The 15,838-nt window shown below is 34.8% G+C and overlaps 2 protein-coding genes across 2 annotated transcripts; one reads left to right on the top strand and one right to left on the bottom strand.

Annotated features, from left to right (window-relative positions):
* The first annotated feature begins 2,001 nt into the window (after positions 1-2,001).
* On the top strand, positions 2,002-4,760 carry LOC135123529 (pachytene checkpoint protein 2 homolog). The gene is made up of 7 exons (XM_064048277.1): positions 2,002-2,134; positions 2,185-2,341; positions 2,394-2,588; positions 2,638-2,865; positions 2,915-3,041; positions 3,100-3,320; positions 3,728-4,760. The coding sequence occupies exons 1-7, from the start codon at positions 2,094-2,096 to the stop codon at positions 4,013-4,015; spliced, it is 1,257 nt and encodes a 418-aa protein (XP_063904347.1). The 5' UTR covers positions 2,002-2,093; the 3' UTR covers positions 4,016-4,760.
* Positions 3,980-15,286, bottom strand: LOC135123528 (general transcription factor 3C polypeptide 3-like). The gene is made up of 3 exons (XM_064048276.1): positions 15,053-15,286; positions 13,452-14,999; positions 3,980-4,654 (listed from the first exon to the last, which is right to left on the bottom strand). Exons 1-3 carry the CDS (start codon positions 15,177-15,179, stop codon positions 3,996-3,998), a joined length of 2,334 nt encoding a protein of 777 aa, XP_063904346.1. The 5' UTR covers positions 15,180-15,286; the 3' UTR covers positions 3,980-3,995.
* Positions 15,287-15,838: the final 552 nt, after the last annotated feature.

The raw sequence follows: 15,838 nt of genomic DNA, 5'->3' as shown, positions 1-15,838 counted from the left end.
ATCGAGAAATCGATAAATCAAAAATTTTAAATATTGAAAAATTAAAGTACCAAAAAAAATAGAGAAATCCAAAATTTAAAAATCGAAAAAGTAATAAGTCGATACATCAAAAAATCCAGAAGTCAAAAATGGAAACTTCGAATAGCAGAAATATTGAAAAATCCCAAAACTGATCTTCTAAAGAATCGAAAAATTGAGAAATGGAAAAATCAAAAAAGTGAAGTCGAAATATCGAAACCTTAAAAATGAAATGTCCAAAAACTGAGAAATTAAAAAATTGAAAAACTGAGAAATCGAAAAATCAAAAAAGTGAAGTTGAAAAATCGAAACCTGAAAAAATAGAAAAATTGAAAAACCAAGAAACCTGAAAAATCAATTAATTGAAAAATCGACAAATAGAGTTTATAAAAGTCAAAAATCGAAAAATCGAAATATTTAAAAATCGTAAAATTGAAGAGAAAAACTGAAATCCGAGAAATTGTAAAATCCAAAAATTCAAAAATAAATAGGAGTAAACTGAAAAGTCCTCAAACTAAAATTTCGAAAAACTGAGAATTCGAAAGTTGAAACAGCAGAAATTATGCTCGAAACCGGTTAGGATGTGTATGAGATCACGAAACTCTTAGAGTCGACATTGGCCTGAGTGCGCTCTGGTCTGTAGATCAAACAAGTTCTCAGACGACGAACTGTAATTCATGTGACCTGAATTAAAGTGAAGGAAACAGTAAGCAGCTTGTAATGTTCTGGTAAATCTAGTGTCAATTTGTCGAAAATAAAACGCGTCGTTAAAAATATTATGACACTTTTTCTAGTTAATTTTATTCCTAGTTAGAAACAAACACTGTTGCCAACATGAGTGGAGGTGTCCTCAACCGTCATTTAATTTAACACGTTGACTGCCGTGTGAGACCAATTTGGCTTCACGATCGTACTGGCAGTATATGTCGCGTGAGATCCATGTGGACTCACACCGCTGAACGACATATTTTGCTGTGTGAAGCAACACCGGACTCTGCAACTGCATTAAATTATATGGTACTAAAAAGTGCTCGGCACAGTGAACCAGATGCACTATTTGGCCTGTGTGTACGTGAGACCAAGGTGGATTCATGTGGCTAGATACATCTCCGCAACATGTGTGTCAAAAAAAAATGCATAATGTAATGTTTGATGTAAGTTTTACATCTTGAAATAGGAAATAATACCTGTCTACATCCGTGTAAATGCAAGTGGACACAGAAAACAGCGCATCTGTATAAGTCGGGACGGGAAAATCCGTGGTGACACATTGGTCTCACAAGGCAAAATTGTCTTTAATGGTTGCTAAGGTGCCGCGTGAGACCAATGTGTCACCACATCAAAAAAATTAGATTTAACTAAAAACAAGCAAAGATAAATTTCGCAATATAATGAAAATACGTTTGTTCATTGATTTTTTACATTTGAATTAAAAAAATTGATGTGGCGTGTGGGACCTGATTTAATTTTATACAAGGCGGCAGTCAACGTGTTAAACTATGACGCTTCTCTATGTTCTCTGCTTGCATATCCATCCGCTGCGACAATTTGGTACAAAACATTTAAATTATTGTTTCGTTTGATTTACATAACCACACATTTTTAAATCATCGACTTTTCAGTTGACAAGTAGATATTTCTAATAAAATAAATATTTGGCTCTTACCATAGGCGCATAGGCTAACACACACGGCTAACACCATAGGCTAACACATACTTAACACCTTAATTAACACAAAAGATGGGTAACTAGGGTAACAATTTAGGTAACTATGGCCGCGAGCGCCATGAAAATAAAACGGAACCTTGAGAACTAACATCTACTTCTCATACTCCGTGAAAATACTTAATTATAGGAACATTTGTTTTCACATACTCACTTTTGTTAATTTTGGGAATTATATTACCTTATGTATTACCCGCACAGACCTATTTAACGTAAAAAAAACACACACCGGAACCAGGACAGGTCAATAATACGCCAAGGTTGGCACACCTGTCGCTACCAAAAACATAACCTAGTTCAAATTTGAAATTTTTCGGTTACAATACTCTAAAGCACGATTAAAGAAAACATGAAAACCATAAATATAGAAATTATTTTACACAGCCACAGGTTTGTCCAATGTTATCTAATTATATTTTAAGTCAATATATATCTTGTAGCCGTATTTTGAAAAATACCCTCATTTCGGTGGCCCAACACTACCTGGGAAGTATTAATTTAAAAGGAAACACCGTCATAACACATTTTGATAATAATCTTCATCCAATTCTGCATTCTGAAGCCCGTGCCATCATTATCGAACACAACTCTGAACTAGTAATAACTTTAATATGTTAACTAACAAAAGAAATAATCAGTGTTGTTGTAGGACGGTTTCATTAATTTTAACCAAAGTTCCATAAAGTGGCACATTTATACTCTTGACGACACTGGTCCTGTAAATCAGACTGAAGAAGCAGAAGAAGGAGGACAAATGAATACTGCCACTCATTTAATTCTCCCGTCAGCCAGTATTTACAATCTGTGGGAAAATTTGTACTACGACAGTAACATCAAAGAGAATGTAAGAAAGCAAACTGATTTGATTAATTTTTTACTTCTTGGTTTTTCAGTTGTTGAAATATGCACAAACAATGATGGAATTTTCTGATAAGGGTGTAGACACTAACATTGTTAATTGTAACCGAGTTATACTTTTACACGGGCCCCCAGGAACCGGGAAAACCTCCTTATGCAAAGCTTTGGCTCATAAATTGGCCATTCGGATGCAAGATCGATATTCATCTGGAGTTCTTATTGAGATTAATAGCCATAGTTTGTTTTCAAAGTGGTTTTCAGAGGTTTGTGATAAAACGGCAGTCAAGTGTGATAATGTTGTACCCTTTTCAGAGTGGGAAATTAGTTACTACAATGTTTGCAAGAATAACTGAAATTGTTGAAAATCCAAACGTGTTGGTATGCGTTTTGATAGACGAAGTTGAATCTTTGGCGCATGCGCGGAATCAGTGCCTTTCTGGTGAGTCAAGGTTTCGAGTGTTAAACAAAATTAACATTATGTTATTGGTCGCTTTTAGGAAATGAGCCTTCTGATTCCATCAGAGTAGTTAATGCTGTACTGACTCAAATTGATCAAATTAAACGATTCTCAAACGTGTTAATCCTAACGACGTCAAATATAACAGAATCTATAGATTTAGCTTTTATTGATAGGGCTGACATTAAGCAATATCTTGGCCTTCCAACACCTGCTGCAATATACCATGTGTACTATTCTTGCCTGGATGAACTAATCAAGGTATAATTGTCAAAATAAATTGATCCTCTTTGATTTTCTGCTTCACTATAATTCATTTCTGGTTTAAGATTTATCTGAAATGGCTGCAAATGATTTTTTTTTAATTATAGTTCCAAAATATTGAAAATTGATTAATAACTTACTTCAAAAAAGACCATCACTGAGTTTTACTAATACAAAGTAGGCGTTGATTTTTGCCGCCTTGTCAACAACATGAATTATAATCAAACTGTCAAATTAATGTCATGTCAGTTTATGATGAGTTAAAGTAAGTGCTTCAGTAAAGATGAGCGGCACAACACAATTGGTTTAAATAAAAATTTAAGACGTTTTTATTTTACACAGACATGGTCGTAGTGAAGCACAATCATAACCTCGTCATACAACTGACAAAAATGATCTTTCAGGCTCAAATAATCAATGATAAAAACACGGTAGCACCCCCCCACAGCGTCCTACGAAGCACAAAAGACTGCGACGTCAACCACACCCAAAAATTGCTCGAACTTTGCGAAAAAAGTGACGGTTTGAGTGGGCGATCCCTCCGAAAAATCCCATTCATAGCCCACGCTTTGTTCCTCGCTGACCCTTTCAGTAGCTTGGGCCCGTTTCTCGACGCCATGTCTGAAGCCATCACCCGCGAAAAAACAGAACGCAAATACTTCGAAAACTCTATTAAATCACAACATGTTTAATTAAAACGTTCCTCGCCGCAATCATATTGCCGCTATTTTTATAAATTAAATGTAAATTGTACGCTGCCTCGTATTTTAACCCGAACATCTCCGCAGGCTCCACTTCCTCCAGATCCACCACTTTTAAATAGTAATGCTCGGCTAAATACATGACGCCTAGTTGGTGATACATCCGTCCTAAATTGTAGTAGACTTCCTGCTGCGCATCCCTACTCCTGTTTTTCGCGTAGTACAAGAACAAGTACGACGCGGTTTCTGCTAGTTTTTTCTTGTCTTCTACGACGCGTCGTCGGCTGCAGCCTTGAAGGAGGATTAGACCGAGGATGAAGCTGAAGTAGGGGAGTTTGTGCTTGCGGAACTCCCTCATGTAGAACTTCATGGCTAGGTTGGAGTTGCTTGCGGATAAGCTGTAGTTGGCTTCGAGTGCTTGGAGGCAGTGGATGTTGGGGACTCGCAGCTGGAGTCTGGATATGAAGCGGTAGTGGCGGATGTCGTCAGCGGTTTTGAGAACGAGGTTGAATAAGTTCCAAGCTAGGTTGTTGAATGTGTCGCTTATGACTACGCTGCGCACCAGGGTGTAACCGTGGAAAGTGTCGTCGTTGTAGATGGTCGAGAACAGGACGAAAAGTTGGATGAGTTCTGGAAATTTTGAAGACTCGTTTTAGTACTTATAATTAGTAAATATGGAACTATTTTTGTACACTATGTTTTATTGGAAAATACAATGTTATTGAGAGAATTTTAATATTTAGGTTCATATTTTTTTAAATGTTGCCCGGCGCATCCACCAAAATTACAGCACAACTAGGTTGAGGATTTTCTTCAACTCGTCTAGTAATTTATTTTTAAAATAATGATGTTGGCATTACACTAAATCACTAGATTTCCTTGACTTGCTGCGGTCTAAAAAGGTCGTGAATGTATTTGATTGGAACCCAAAAATAATTTTTATATTATACAGTGAGTATGTAGGCAGTAGTTTTTAAATAAAAATGTGAACTTTTCTTGTCTTTATGTTGGCATAACGGAAGTACTTTTGTGTCAGATAAGTTAATGTGACATGCGATAAATTTAGGTTACGTTTTGGACACATTTTTCAAATTAAAAATGTCAACAATCTGTCAATCTTCACAGCTGACAACGAAATTATAGCAAACATCGTGATATCAACTTCAACTAAAAATCCAGGATTGCCAACAGACTCAGTAATTTCTCCTCATCATCAATAAATTGAAATGTACAGGAATAAGTAAATTAAAATTACAATCCGATTACTTAAATCTAGTCGTTTTTTAGTGAGAAATTTTCAAATTTGCTTGTCAAATTTTAAATTTTAATTCATTGCTATAACTTTTGGGAAAAATTTAAGACAAAAACGCGACATCCGGTATTATAATAAAACACTTTGTATAAGTAATTTAAAAAAATATGAATGCATTAGTAAATCACAAGTACAGTATAACCTCTATAATCCGAACCCTCGATTATCCGAACATCCAGTAATCCGAACACAGGCTAGTTGAATTTCTTTAATCCGAACAAAAACTCTGCAATCTGAACTGAACTTGAAAACGTGTTGTATTGAATTTTTTGAAATTTTTAAAAATTGTGATATTTAAATGCACTGAATTAAGTATCTAATTCTGGAAAAAAGGTTAAAGTTATCGAAGAAGTGAGGCCGGAAGTGACTTCTGCCCCCGAAATCTATAAGAAAAAGTATTTAGTTAAATTTCGAAAATCGTCAAAAATGGATCGAAATTTGCTAGTACTTGCCAAATAACCTACCCTCTAAAAAAATAAAAGACGGGTGGCCCGGCTAGCCCCACCCACCCACCCTTTATTTTCTTTGAAGAGTAGGTCATCTGCCAAAATCAATCTTATTTTAACAAGTACTAGCCCCGCCCACCCACCCTTGTTTTCTTAGAGGATGTCATTTGCAAAAATCAGCCTGATATTTGCGAAGATAAGACTGATTTTGGCAGATGACCTATTCTTTATTTTCTTAGAATAGTAGGTCATTGGCCAAAATGAGTCTTATTTTGGCAACTACCAGCACGACCCACCCGCCTTTTATTTTCTTAAAGGGTAGGTCATTTGGCAAGTGGTAGGTCATTTGGCAAGTGCTAGCCCCATCCAACCGCCCTTTGTTTTCTCAAGAGAGTAGATCATTTGCCAAAATCAATCTTATCCTAGTGAGTACTACTAGATTTTTCAGTTTTTGGATTTTTCTACTTTCGAATTTTTCAATTCTTCCCTTTTTAAATTTTAAATTTTTTGATCTGTCTTTCGATTTTTGATTTTTCGGGGCAACTGAAAAAAACTTTCGATTTTTTAATTTTGGTAGTTTTCCGATTTTTCAATTATTTGATTTTTAAAAATATCGAGAAAATAGATGCTTATTTTTTTAAATTTTCGATTTTTGATTTTTTGTCACGGAGTTTTTGGAAAGGAGTAAAAAATAATTTTGATCAGCGATTTGCTATGTTTAGTGTAACGTTAAAACATCTGAAAATTTTGTTTCTAATTTTCAATTTTTGGATTTTTCGATTTTTCAAAATTTCGGTTCGAATAAATTTGTTCTTTTGGTTAAAAAATCGAAAAATGACAAATCATTTTTTGATATTTCAGTTTTTGATTTTCCGATTATCCAGTTGTACAATTTTCCGATTTTTCAATTTGTCATTTCTTGATTTTCAATTTTTTTAATTTTTACCACGTGCTAACCCCACCCATCCAGGCTTTATTTTCTTAGAAGAATAAGTCGTCTGCCAAAATCAGTCTCATCTTGACAAGTACTAGCCCCGCCCGCCCACCCATCCTTTTTTATTTTCTTAGAACAGTAGTTATTTTCTTAAAGAATATGTCATTTGCAAAAGTCAGTCTCATACTTGTCAAGATAAGACTGATTTTGGCAGATGACTTAGTCTTGTAAGAAAATAAAGGGTGGGTGGGCGGGGCTACTACCTTTTCTCAGAAGAGGGTCATTTGTCAAAATAAGTCTTATTTTGGCAAATACTAGCCTGGCCTACCCGCCTTTCATTTTCTTAGAGGGTATGTTATTTGGCAAATACTACCATAATGTAAAATTTCATTTTTGAAAAAGTTGTCTAAAAATTCTGAAAAAAATTCAGAGATGTATACCGACATGCTGATTCCAAAAATATTGCCCGTTTGTGGTAACGGAACAATATTTTCGGAAAATTCGGTGTGAAATTAAATTTTTTTTAATTTTTAAAAAATGCGGTATTTCAATAGACGATTCTGGAAAAACGGTTTAAGTTATCGAAGAAATGGAGCCAGAAGTGACTTCTGCGGCCCACAATCTACATGGACGTATTTAGTTAAATTTTGAAAATCGTCCAGAATGGGTCGAAATTTGCATAAGGGAGGTAATACGAATGAATACATCATGGGAAATTTCATTTTTGAAAAAGTCATCTAAAATTCTGATTAAATTCAGGGGTATAGATCCCGGGGGTTAACAATGGATTAATAGATACATATAGAAATTAATAGATAGATAATTAATATGTACTTTATTTCTGTTTAATAAAATTAAAGTTTATTTCTTTAAATTTGTTTTCAGCAGTGTATCAAGTTGTTATTCAATTCCCTTTCAGCTTTTTGGGAAATTCGCTGACCCGAACAAATCGCTATTCCGAACACACCTTTCCCCAATTAATTCGGATTATCGAGGTCATACTGTACAAATTTATAATATTTTGAATATTTTAGTAGGGATTTTTTCGACAAAATTTTGACATGACGTCATCAACTTTTTAGGAGGGGATACAAAGATATATTTTGATTAACGATTTGCCTTGCTTACGCTAACCTTAAAACATTTGCATGATTTCAAAGCTATCCGTTGTGCAGTTTCAAAGTTAAATTGCAAAATATTATAAAATTTTGATTTTTTTTGACAAAAGCTGGAGGTTCAAGGTAAAACCTTAGCACAAGTGCAGGGACATCTTACTATATAAAATTTAAATAAGATTTATTATTTTGGCGATTACGTCATTCCGTTGTTAGGCAGACGGACACGGGAGCCTATTTTTTCGTACTCCAAGGGTCATGAAACGTAGAGAAAACATCAAAGTTGCCAGATGGACTCAATTACAACACTTACGCTCGGGAGGTAAAAAAAAGGAAATGTCAAAATAAAATGTGTCATTTTTAGTAATTTTTCCATAGTTTGAAAACGCATTTTAGGTTAGAAAATTGAACGGTTGTCTTTGAAATGAACACATAGGTTAATTTATCTGCTTCGCTCAAATGAGGTTTAGCAAATAAAAAGTCAGTTTACATTATGAAAAAAAGTAATTCCCATTTTATTGAACACACTTGTACTTCTAATATTATTTTGGAATACGAAAAAATTAAGTAAAAGATAACATTTACTAATGAAAGAAAGAATAAGAGATGTTGAGAAAGCTAGATACCAAAATATAAAAAACGACCCACTCAAATTAGCTGTACAAAATGGAAAAAAAAGATGTACACATTTGAAAAAAAAAACGAATCAGACAAACAGTGTCAGAAATGAATCTTCCAGAAAAAAAAAACAACACAAAATCTGTAGAACTTATGCTAAAGACAAACTTATAAAAAAGGTTTTAAGACTTTTTTAAGGGAAAATCACCATATAGTTGGTTCCCCATGAGCCGTTGCAACAACAAATTTGCCAGCTTTTTTGTATCAAACTTTAACAGTATGACAAAAGTACTCAAAATTATTATTAAACATGCATTTATTTAATTGAGTGACCAGTTTATACCGGCATTAAGGCTAGATCTAAAATTAGTTTTTATCTTTAAACGCGAAAAATAAATGGACACAAATTCTGACAAATAATTCTCATTTCTGTGGAACAACCTATTTTTTTTTAGATGTTTCTATTCCACCCACTACTCTTCCTGAATAGTCAAAATCAACAGTTGCAGGCTAGAAAATCATGGAATTTACAAAATCTGATGTAGTCTGTGCTTTATTGTCACTTTGACGTTTGAAGTTTAAAAGATTATGACAGTGGAATGACATTGACGTCCAAGATTTTCTGTCCGCGACTGTATGTATTTCAAAAAAGCGAAAAATGTAGTTTTCAATTTCCGTCTGTCTGTCTGGTGTCTGTACACGGCCAACTGTATTAATACATATGGCCATCCCAATTCGTATAAAAAGTTGATTCTTTGACGTTTCCAAAATCGTTAATCAGGCAACGACATCTATTGAGTACAGTTATGAACTTGGTTGGCAAAAAATTGTCAAAATGACGTTTTAAAATATCACGTTTTTCTGAAAGTGTAGATAATGGCACAAGAACATTAATGATATTACTCCTACTATTTAGTGTTGAATTAAGATAGATACATTTTTTCAAAACGAAAATTATTTAACAAAAAGGAAGGTACATATTCATAATTTTAAAACTTTTCTGCTGGTAGATTTGTTACAGATCGTTATGTTCTTCAACCAGTCTGTTTGTTCCAAACAAATATTATCAATAACTGGTTTCACTGTTGCTCGAATAATTATATCACAAACTCTTGATTTATGTTCCAAGCAACAAAATTTTCTTTGTCTTGTTTTATATCATGATCCAAAACCGAGAATTTTGCAGTACTGACAAAGTCTATATTGGAAACATTAGATGATTTGGAACATTTAACAATTCCGCAGCGGAGGATCTGACGCATTGCATATTCTGCAGCTCTGGCATCCGTTGCATCATTGGAGCCTCCTTTTAATCTGCAATTCATATATTTTTTTCAAAAATTTAGATGTAATAGTACCTTGTAGTGACAGCATATCATGATTCAAGAACTGGTTTCGTACATTTTTTACAACATGTCAGAAATCAAAACTTAGGAAAAAAGACAAATATTTCAAGATAGGGTGGTCGATACAATTTTTTGGAGGCCCGGTGGTATTAGAAAGTTTTTTAAAAAGCACAACATTTAGATTCAAGTTATCTGTAACGAGTCGCAAAACTATGAATTGCAAAAAGGGCTACCTGTAAAACCATCAGTTCTGCTAGCACCGGTTTTCGTGGTTTCACTCAAGAGACTGTACATGCTTTAAAATTTATTGCCAAAAGTACATATTTGTGTGTTAAGTTTTTGTTAGAACAAGCAGGCTTTTACTATGTTCTTACGCGTTCCTTTAGCTCCGATGCGGTGGAAGCAACGTTCTCACACGTGAGATTAAAAGGAGGCTACAATGATCCAACGGATGCCAGAGCTGCAGAATATGGAATGCGGAATTGTTAAATGTTCCAAATGTTCCAAATCATCTAATGTTTCCAATATGAACTTTGTCAGTACTGCAAAATTCTCGGTTTTGGACCATGATACAAAACTAGACAAAGAAAATTTTGATGTACCTTTGGAATTAACAACAAAGATTCAAAACCTGAGTAAATTAATTGAACCCTGTGCAAACATTTCATCGGCATCTGTGGCCTTTTTGGCTGGCTTCACTTTAAAGAAATTAGACGACAAATTTCATTGCGATCGCTGCCTTGCACCGCTGTTGTTCAAAGAGGTTCCTGGTCCGCTATTAAGACTCATCCTGTTACAGGATCGAGGTGGATTAACCTCTGCCAATCCATATTCCGTAGGCATTGTGCAGGAAGTGGCTGACGTAACTCAAAAAAATTTTGCCGTTTTTAAAATCTAAAAAGACATGTCAACAAATATGTAATCTGCTCCATCCTTCTTTGGACCAAAATCCATTATTTTGTTGCTTGGAACATAAATCAAGAGTATATGATATAATTATTCGAGCAACAGTGAAACCAGATATTGATAATATTTGTTTGGAACCAAAAGACTGGTCAAAGAAAATAACGATCTGTAACAAACCTAAATACCAGCAGAAAAGTTTTAAGGTTATGAATATCTACCTTCCTTTTTGTTAAATAATTTTCATTTTGTAAAAATATATCCATCTTATTTCAAAACTAAATAGTAGGAGTAATATCATTAATGTTCTTGTGCCATTATCTACACTTTCAAAAAAACGTGATATTTTAAAACGTCATTTTGACAATTATTTGCCAACCAAGTTCATAACTGCACTCAACAGATGTAGCTGCCTGATTAACGATTTTGGAAACGTCAAAGAATCAACTTTTTATACGAATTGGGATGGCCATATATATTAATACAGTTGGCCGTGGTCTGTATCCATTTTTATTAGACACGTAATCTCCGAAACTGCTGGACCGATTGCTGTCAAATTTTATATGTACAAAGAAATATTATATAGAGGGTTAAATGCTAACCAAAATTTTCCTAATCATCCCCACCAACAATTTGATGACGTAATTTCAATAAATTTTACTTTAAAACGATTTTAATGTTATACAATTACGCTTACAGTTTGCCTTTTTTTTCTTAATACACGTAGTCGTCTTTTCAGAACAAGAAACTTAAAACATGTTTAAAATGGTAAATTTGAATAGAGAAATATCGATTTTACAATTACGCTCCGCCCCCCGGTCTGATACCGAATGAAAAATTCATCACGAATGAGATCGAGACGGATGGGTAGGGCTTCTCTTTTGATTTTTTTTTTTTAATTAATAAAATACTTTTAGTTTTCTGCATAGTTATAACACGATTACTTATCACGGTTGTAGAATAGATAGGTTGATACACTAGCATACATTTGCATATCCCTGGTCAGCGACGCCAATTGTCGATCGCGTCGCCTGGTTTTTGACGTTTTAGGGACACAGAACTCTATAGGCATCTGTCTATAACCGATGTAATTAATAAAAGAAATCGTACTTATCGACTCCGATCAAATGTCATTTACAAATTTTGTATTGTTCATAAAGCAATGTAAACGAAAATCCCCAAAATAACTAGAATGATTTCCGCTCGACAAGGTAGAGGCGCTAGCTGTATGTGTCCTTTCCATGGATATAGGGATCGAAAAGAAGCGTCGCCATCCCAAGCCATTAGTGTACAAACCTATCTATTCTACAACCGTGTTACTTATGAACATATTTCACATGTTAATTTCTCGGAGAAAAATAAATATTTTACAATTAAGCTCCGCCTCTCGGCTTACGACGAATAAAAAAAATCATCACAATTGAGATAGGGCGGGTGGGCGGGGCTTATATTTTGCCTTTGTTTCTTGATATACTTAGCCATGTTTTCACAACAAAAAACTTAGAACATGTTTAAGTTTCATGTTGTGAAAAGAAGTATACACATGTTAAAACAAAAAGACAAAATGTAAGCCCGCCCACCCGCCCCATCTCAATTGTGATGACTTTTTTATTCGCCGTGAACCAAGGGGGCGGAGCTCAACTACAAAATACTTACTCCTTTACAAAAAATTAAAAACATGTTTTTGAGTATCGTGTTGTTCAAAGAATACTATGTACATTAAGAAAAAAAGGCAACATATAAACCCCGCCCACCCACCCCATCTCAATTGTGATGATTTTTTTATTTTTGGAAACTTAAATTAAAACACGTTTAAAATGGTAAATTTTTGTAAGGAAATATGGACTTTGCAACTAGGCTCCGCCCCTAGGTTTGCCAACGAATGAAAACTTCATCACTACATATTTAGATCAGGGCAGGTATGGGTAGGGCTTAATCTTTAGCTTTAATTTTTTCTTAGTATACATAGTATTCTCTGAACAACACGATACTAAAAATATGTTTTTAATTTCTCGTAGTGAAATAGGGATTTTGCAGTTAAGCTCCGCCTTCTTGGCTCACGACGAATAAAAAAATCATCACAATTGAGATAGCGCGGGTGGGCGGGGCTCCATCAACAGCAACTTGGCACTGGAGTTTATAAATAACAATTTTCAGCAAGAACTTCAACGTCAACGGCAAGTTTATAAATCCCACTTTATTTGTTGCCTAATCAACATATAAACTGCCAAGAGTAAAAAAGACTCATATGACATTGCAAACAAAAATTAGAAAAAAAGTTTATTCTACATTTTTAGACCATTTTTTCCACATACGAATTATTTTGAGTTTTGTTTCTTAATAATAATAATAGTAATAATAATAATATATTATCCAACAGATTCAAGTTCCCTTTACAGGACAATAGAAATAAAATGTCAAAATCTTGAAATTATTTTCTCAACGTCTTCTTGACATACAATCTTCAAAGTAATAGCAAAGATACAGAGCCGATTACAAAATATCGCACAAGTTGACTTTCGAAAATGTCACTGAATTTTAATAAGAATTTGTCGTGTCCATAAGCAATCTAACATTCGACTTGAATTATTGGTTGCCTACCTGCCAGGTAACATATCAAAAAAATTTAAAAAAGTTAGGTTATGATTGATTACTGTGACAGTATAGTTATTGTATACTTATAATCTGCATATCCGCTTCCAAAAATCAAATCCATTACTCGTAAAATAGTAAAACTCTAAAAAAAAACTTACTCATATATTCTATAAATCTCTTCGAGGTCAATCCCATGAAAGCAAACTTCTGCAGCTGCGCATACTCCCTTATCTCCAACGCAAACTTCAAAATCCCTTTATACACCTCAAACTCAACCTGCACACTCGGCTCTCTTATGCTTTCAAAATTCGACTCAATCGGGTTCAGATCCTCCCTGAACTTCCGCATTTCTCGAATTTTCTTCAACTTCTCGTTGATCGAAAACGACGAAGTGAGAAGAATTTTCGCTTCCTCTGGATACTTGAGAACCACGCAGTGCCTCGAAAGCAACATCTCTGCGCATTTCCAATACTCATCCAGGTCGTTGATCTGCCTCAACAGCTTCATCCTCTCAATCAAAACAGCCACGTCGAGCTTGTTAGTTGATAAATCTTGCGATAACACTTCTAGAGCCTCAGACTTCTTGTTAAGCTTTAGAAGCGTCATCGCTAGGGGGTAGAGAACTTCGACGTGCTGAGGCGCCATTGTCATTACAGTGAAGTATGCCTCAACTGCCTGTTCTAGCATGTTACAGTTGTCGAGGCATTCGGCGTATTTTAGCCAAACGGCGGCGAGATTGAAGCTTTTGCTTTTGACTAGAGGGACCAACAGTTTTAGAGCCTCAAGGGAAAGATTGGCTGTCATTAAATCTTCAGCTACGTCTAAATATAAATCGCCGATGTTTTCGACGTTTTCTTCACGGATCATAGAGTCTATGAGAGGTGGTAATAAATTAAAAGATTTCAGTTTTATCAAACAAGCGATAAATTTGACTTTTAAGTCAATCTGGATGTTAGGAGGCATGTCATATCTATCAATAGCGATTTGATTGTTTTCGTTGACTGTAATTTCGAAAACGAAATTACAGTGTTGGATGAAGATATCCAAACAGTCTGTATACCGTTCTGTCAACAGAAGCAACTCAAGCATCATATTTACCAAATCTTGGGTGACTTTCTTCGGAATACGCTTAAACGGTATTTGCAGAACATCCAACGATTTAACGTAATTTTTCTCTTCATGATAATGCTGCGCTACCTCTTTACACAACTCAATAATATTTTGATACTGTGCTCTGGGTAGCTTATTCGCCATGTGTTTTTTACAAGCTAGAGCGAATCGCACATCCCCTATTTGCTCCACAAGCTCTAACCTTTTCACATGTAAACTGACATTTCTCGAATTGGCTTTAATAGCTTTCGTATAAAAAGACACGGCTTCTTTATATTTCCCGTTTTGAATATTTAACTCCGCCAACCGACACCACATGCTCGAATTATGGGGGTATAAACAACACGCGATTGCTAAATACCCTTCATATTTGGTGGGGTCACTATTTTCGAATATTTGTGCCAGAGTCATGTAGGGTTCGTAAGCATCAGGGACTTGTCGCATCACCTCGAAGCACATTTTCTGGGCTGTTTCTATGTCGCCGCGGGCGTAACGTAGATTGGCTTCGCCCATTAAACCCTTCAGGTTGGGGTTAAGTTTAGAAATGGGGCGGCGCACTCCTTTTCGAGGTTTTTCAAGCTTTTTTGGTTCGGAGTCTGTAAAAATGTATGTTAGGTTTGTTGTGTAATAAGGAGTGAATGTTATCTACCTGTAACATCTTCAGAATTGGAGTCTTCACTGTGTGATTCTGAATCGGAGTTCGGAGGATATGCGCTGGTGGATGGTTGGTCGTCTTCGAATTGAATAATGAGGTCTTCGAGTTTTGAGGGATCCATTACGAGATCACATACAACCACGGAGGTTTTATTATCAAAGATTTAAGTCGTTTTGTAACATTAAAATTAGTGAGGTTATATTTGTCACTGACGTTCTGAAAACAGTAGGTTCAATGATGGCGGTAATACAACTACGGGATCTGAGGACAAAATACCTAATGAGAACTGTAGTTCACTTCCCCATAATCAGACAGAGTAGTAAAATCAAAAATCCATCAACACCGCAGTTTCTTGCACACAAATATCTGTAATTAATAGAACATAACGTTAATCAAGTGATTAAAAAAGTATATACTGGAATTAGAAATATACAGGTGTTTAGTTTATCTGTTCACGCCTGAATATTTCTGCATAGGCAACCCATTTTACGTTTCATAAACATTTTTTAAACTGAGTTCGACAGGTGTTAGATTTTTTATTTTGGAATAAATTATAGATGTGTGTTTTTTGGAATAGGCAATTAAGTTAAAAACCAAATTATGATTAGAATTCTACCAAAGCTGACATTATTATTTGGTATTTTTAGGTTTGACAATAATAACTTACAAATTTCGTATTACTGTTTTTTTTTTTTTTATTATTATTTTTACCGATTTTTACAATCCAAAATGTGACAAATAATGAGTGACTATTAATAATACTAACAGCTAACTTTGAAT

The sequence above is a fragment of the Zophobas morio genome, unplaced genomic scaffold, assembly GCF_036711695.1.
Source record: "Zophobas morio isolate AGI-343-1 ecotype UQ-CSIRO unplaced genomic scaffold, CSIRO_AGI_Zmor_V1 ptg000006l, whole genome shotgun sequence".
In the NCBI taxonomy this organism is placed as follows: domain Eukaryota; kingdom Metazoa; phylum Arthropoda; class Insecta; order Coleoptera; family Tenebrionidae; genus Zophobas; species Zophobas morio.
Note: the sequence above shows the minus strand (reverse complement) of the source record. Positions and strands in the feature narration are given on the sequence as shown.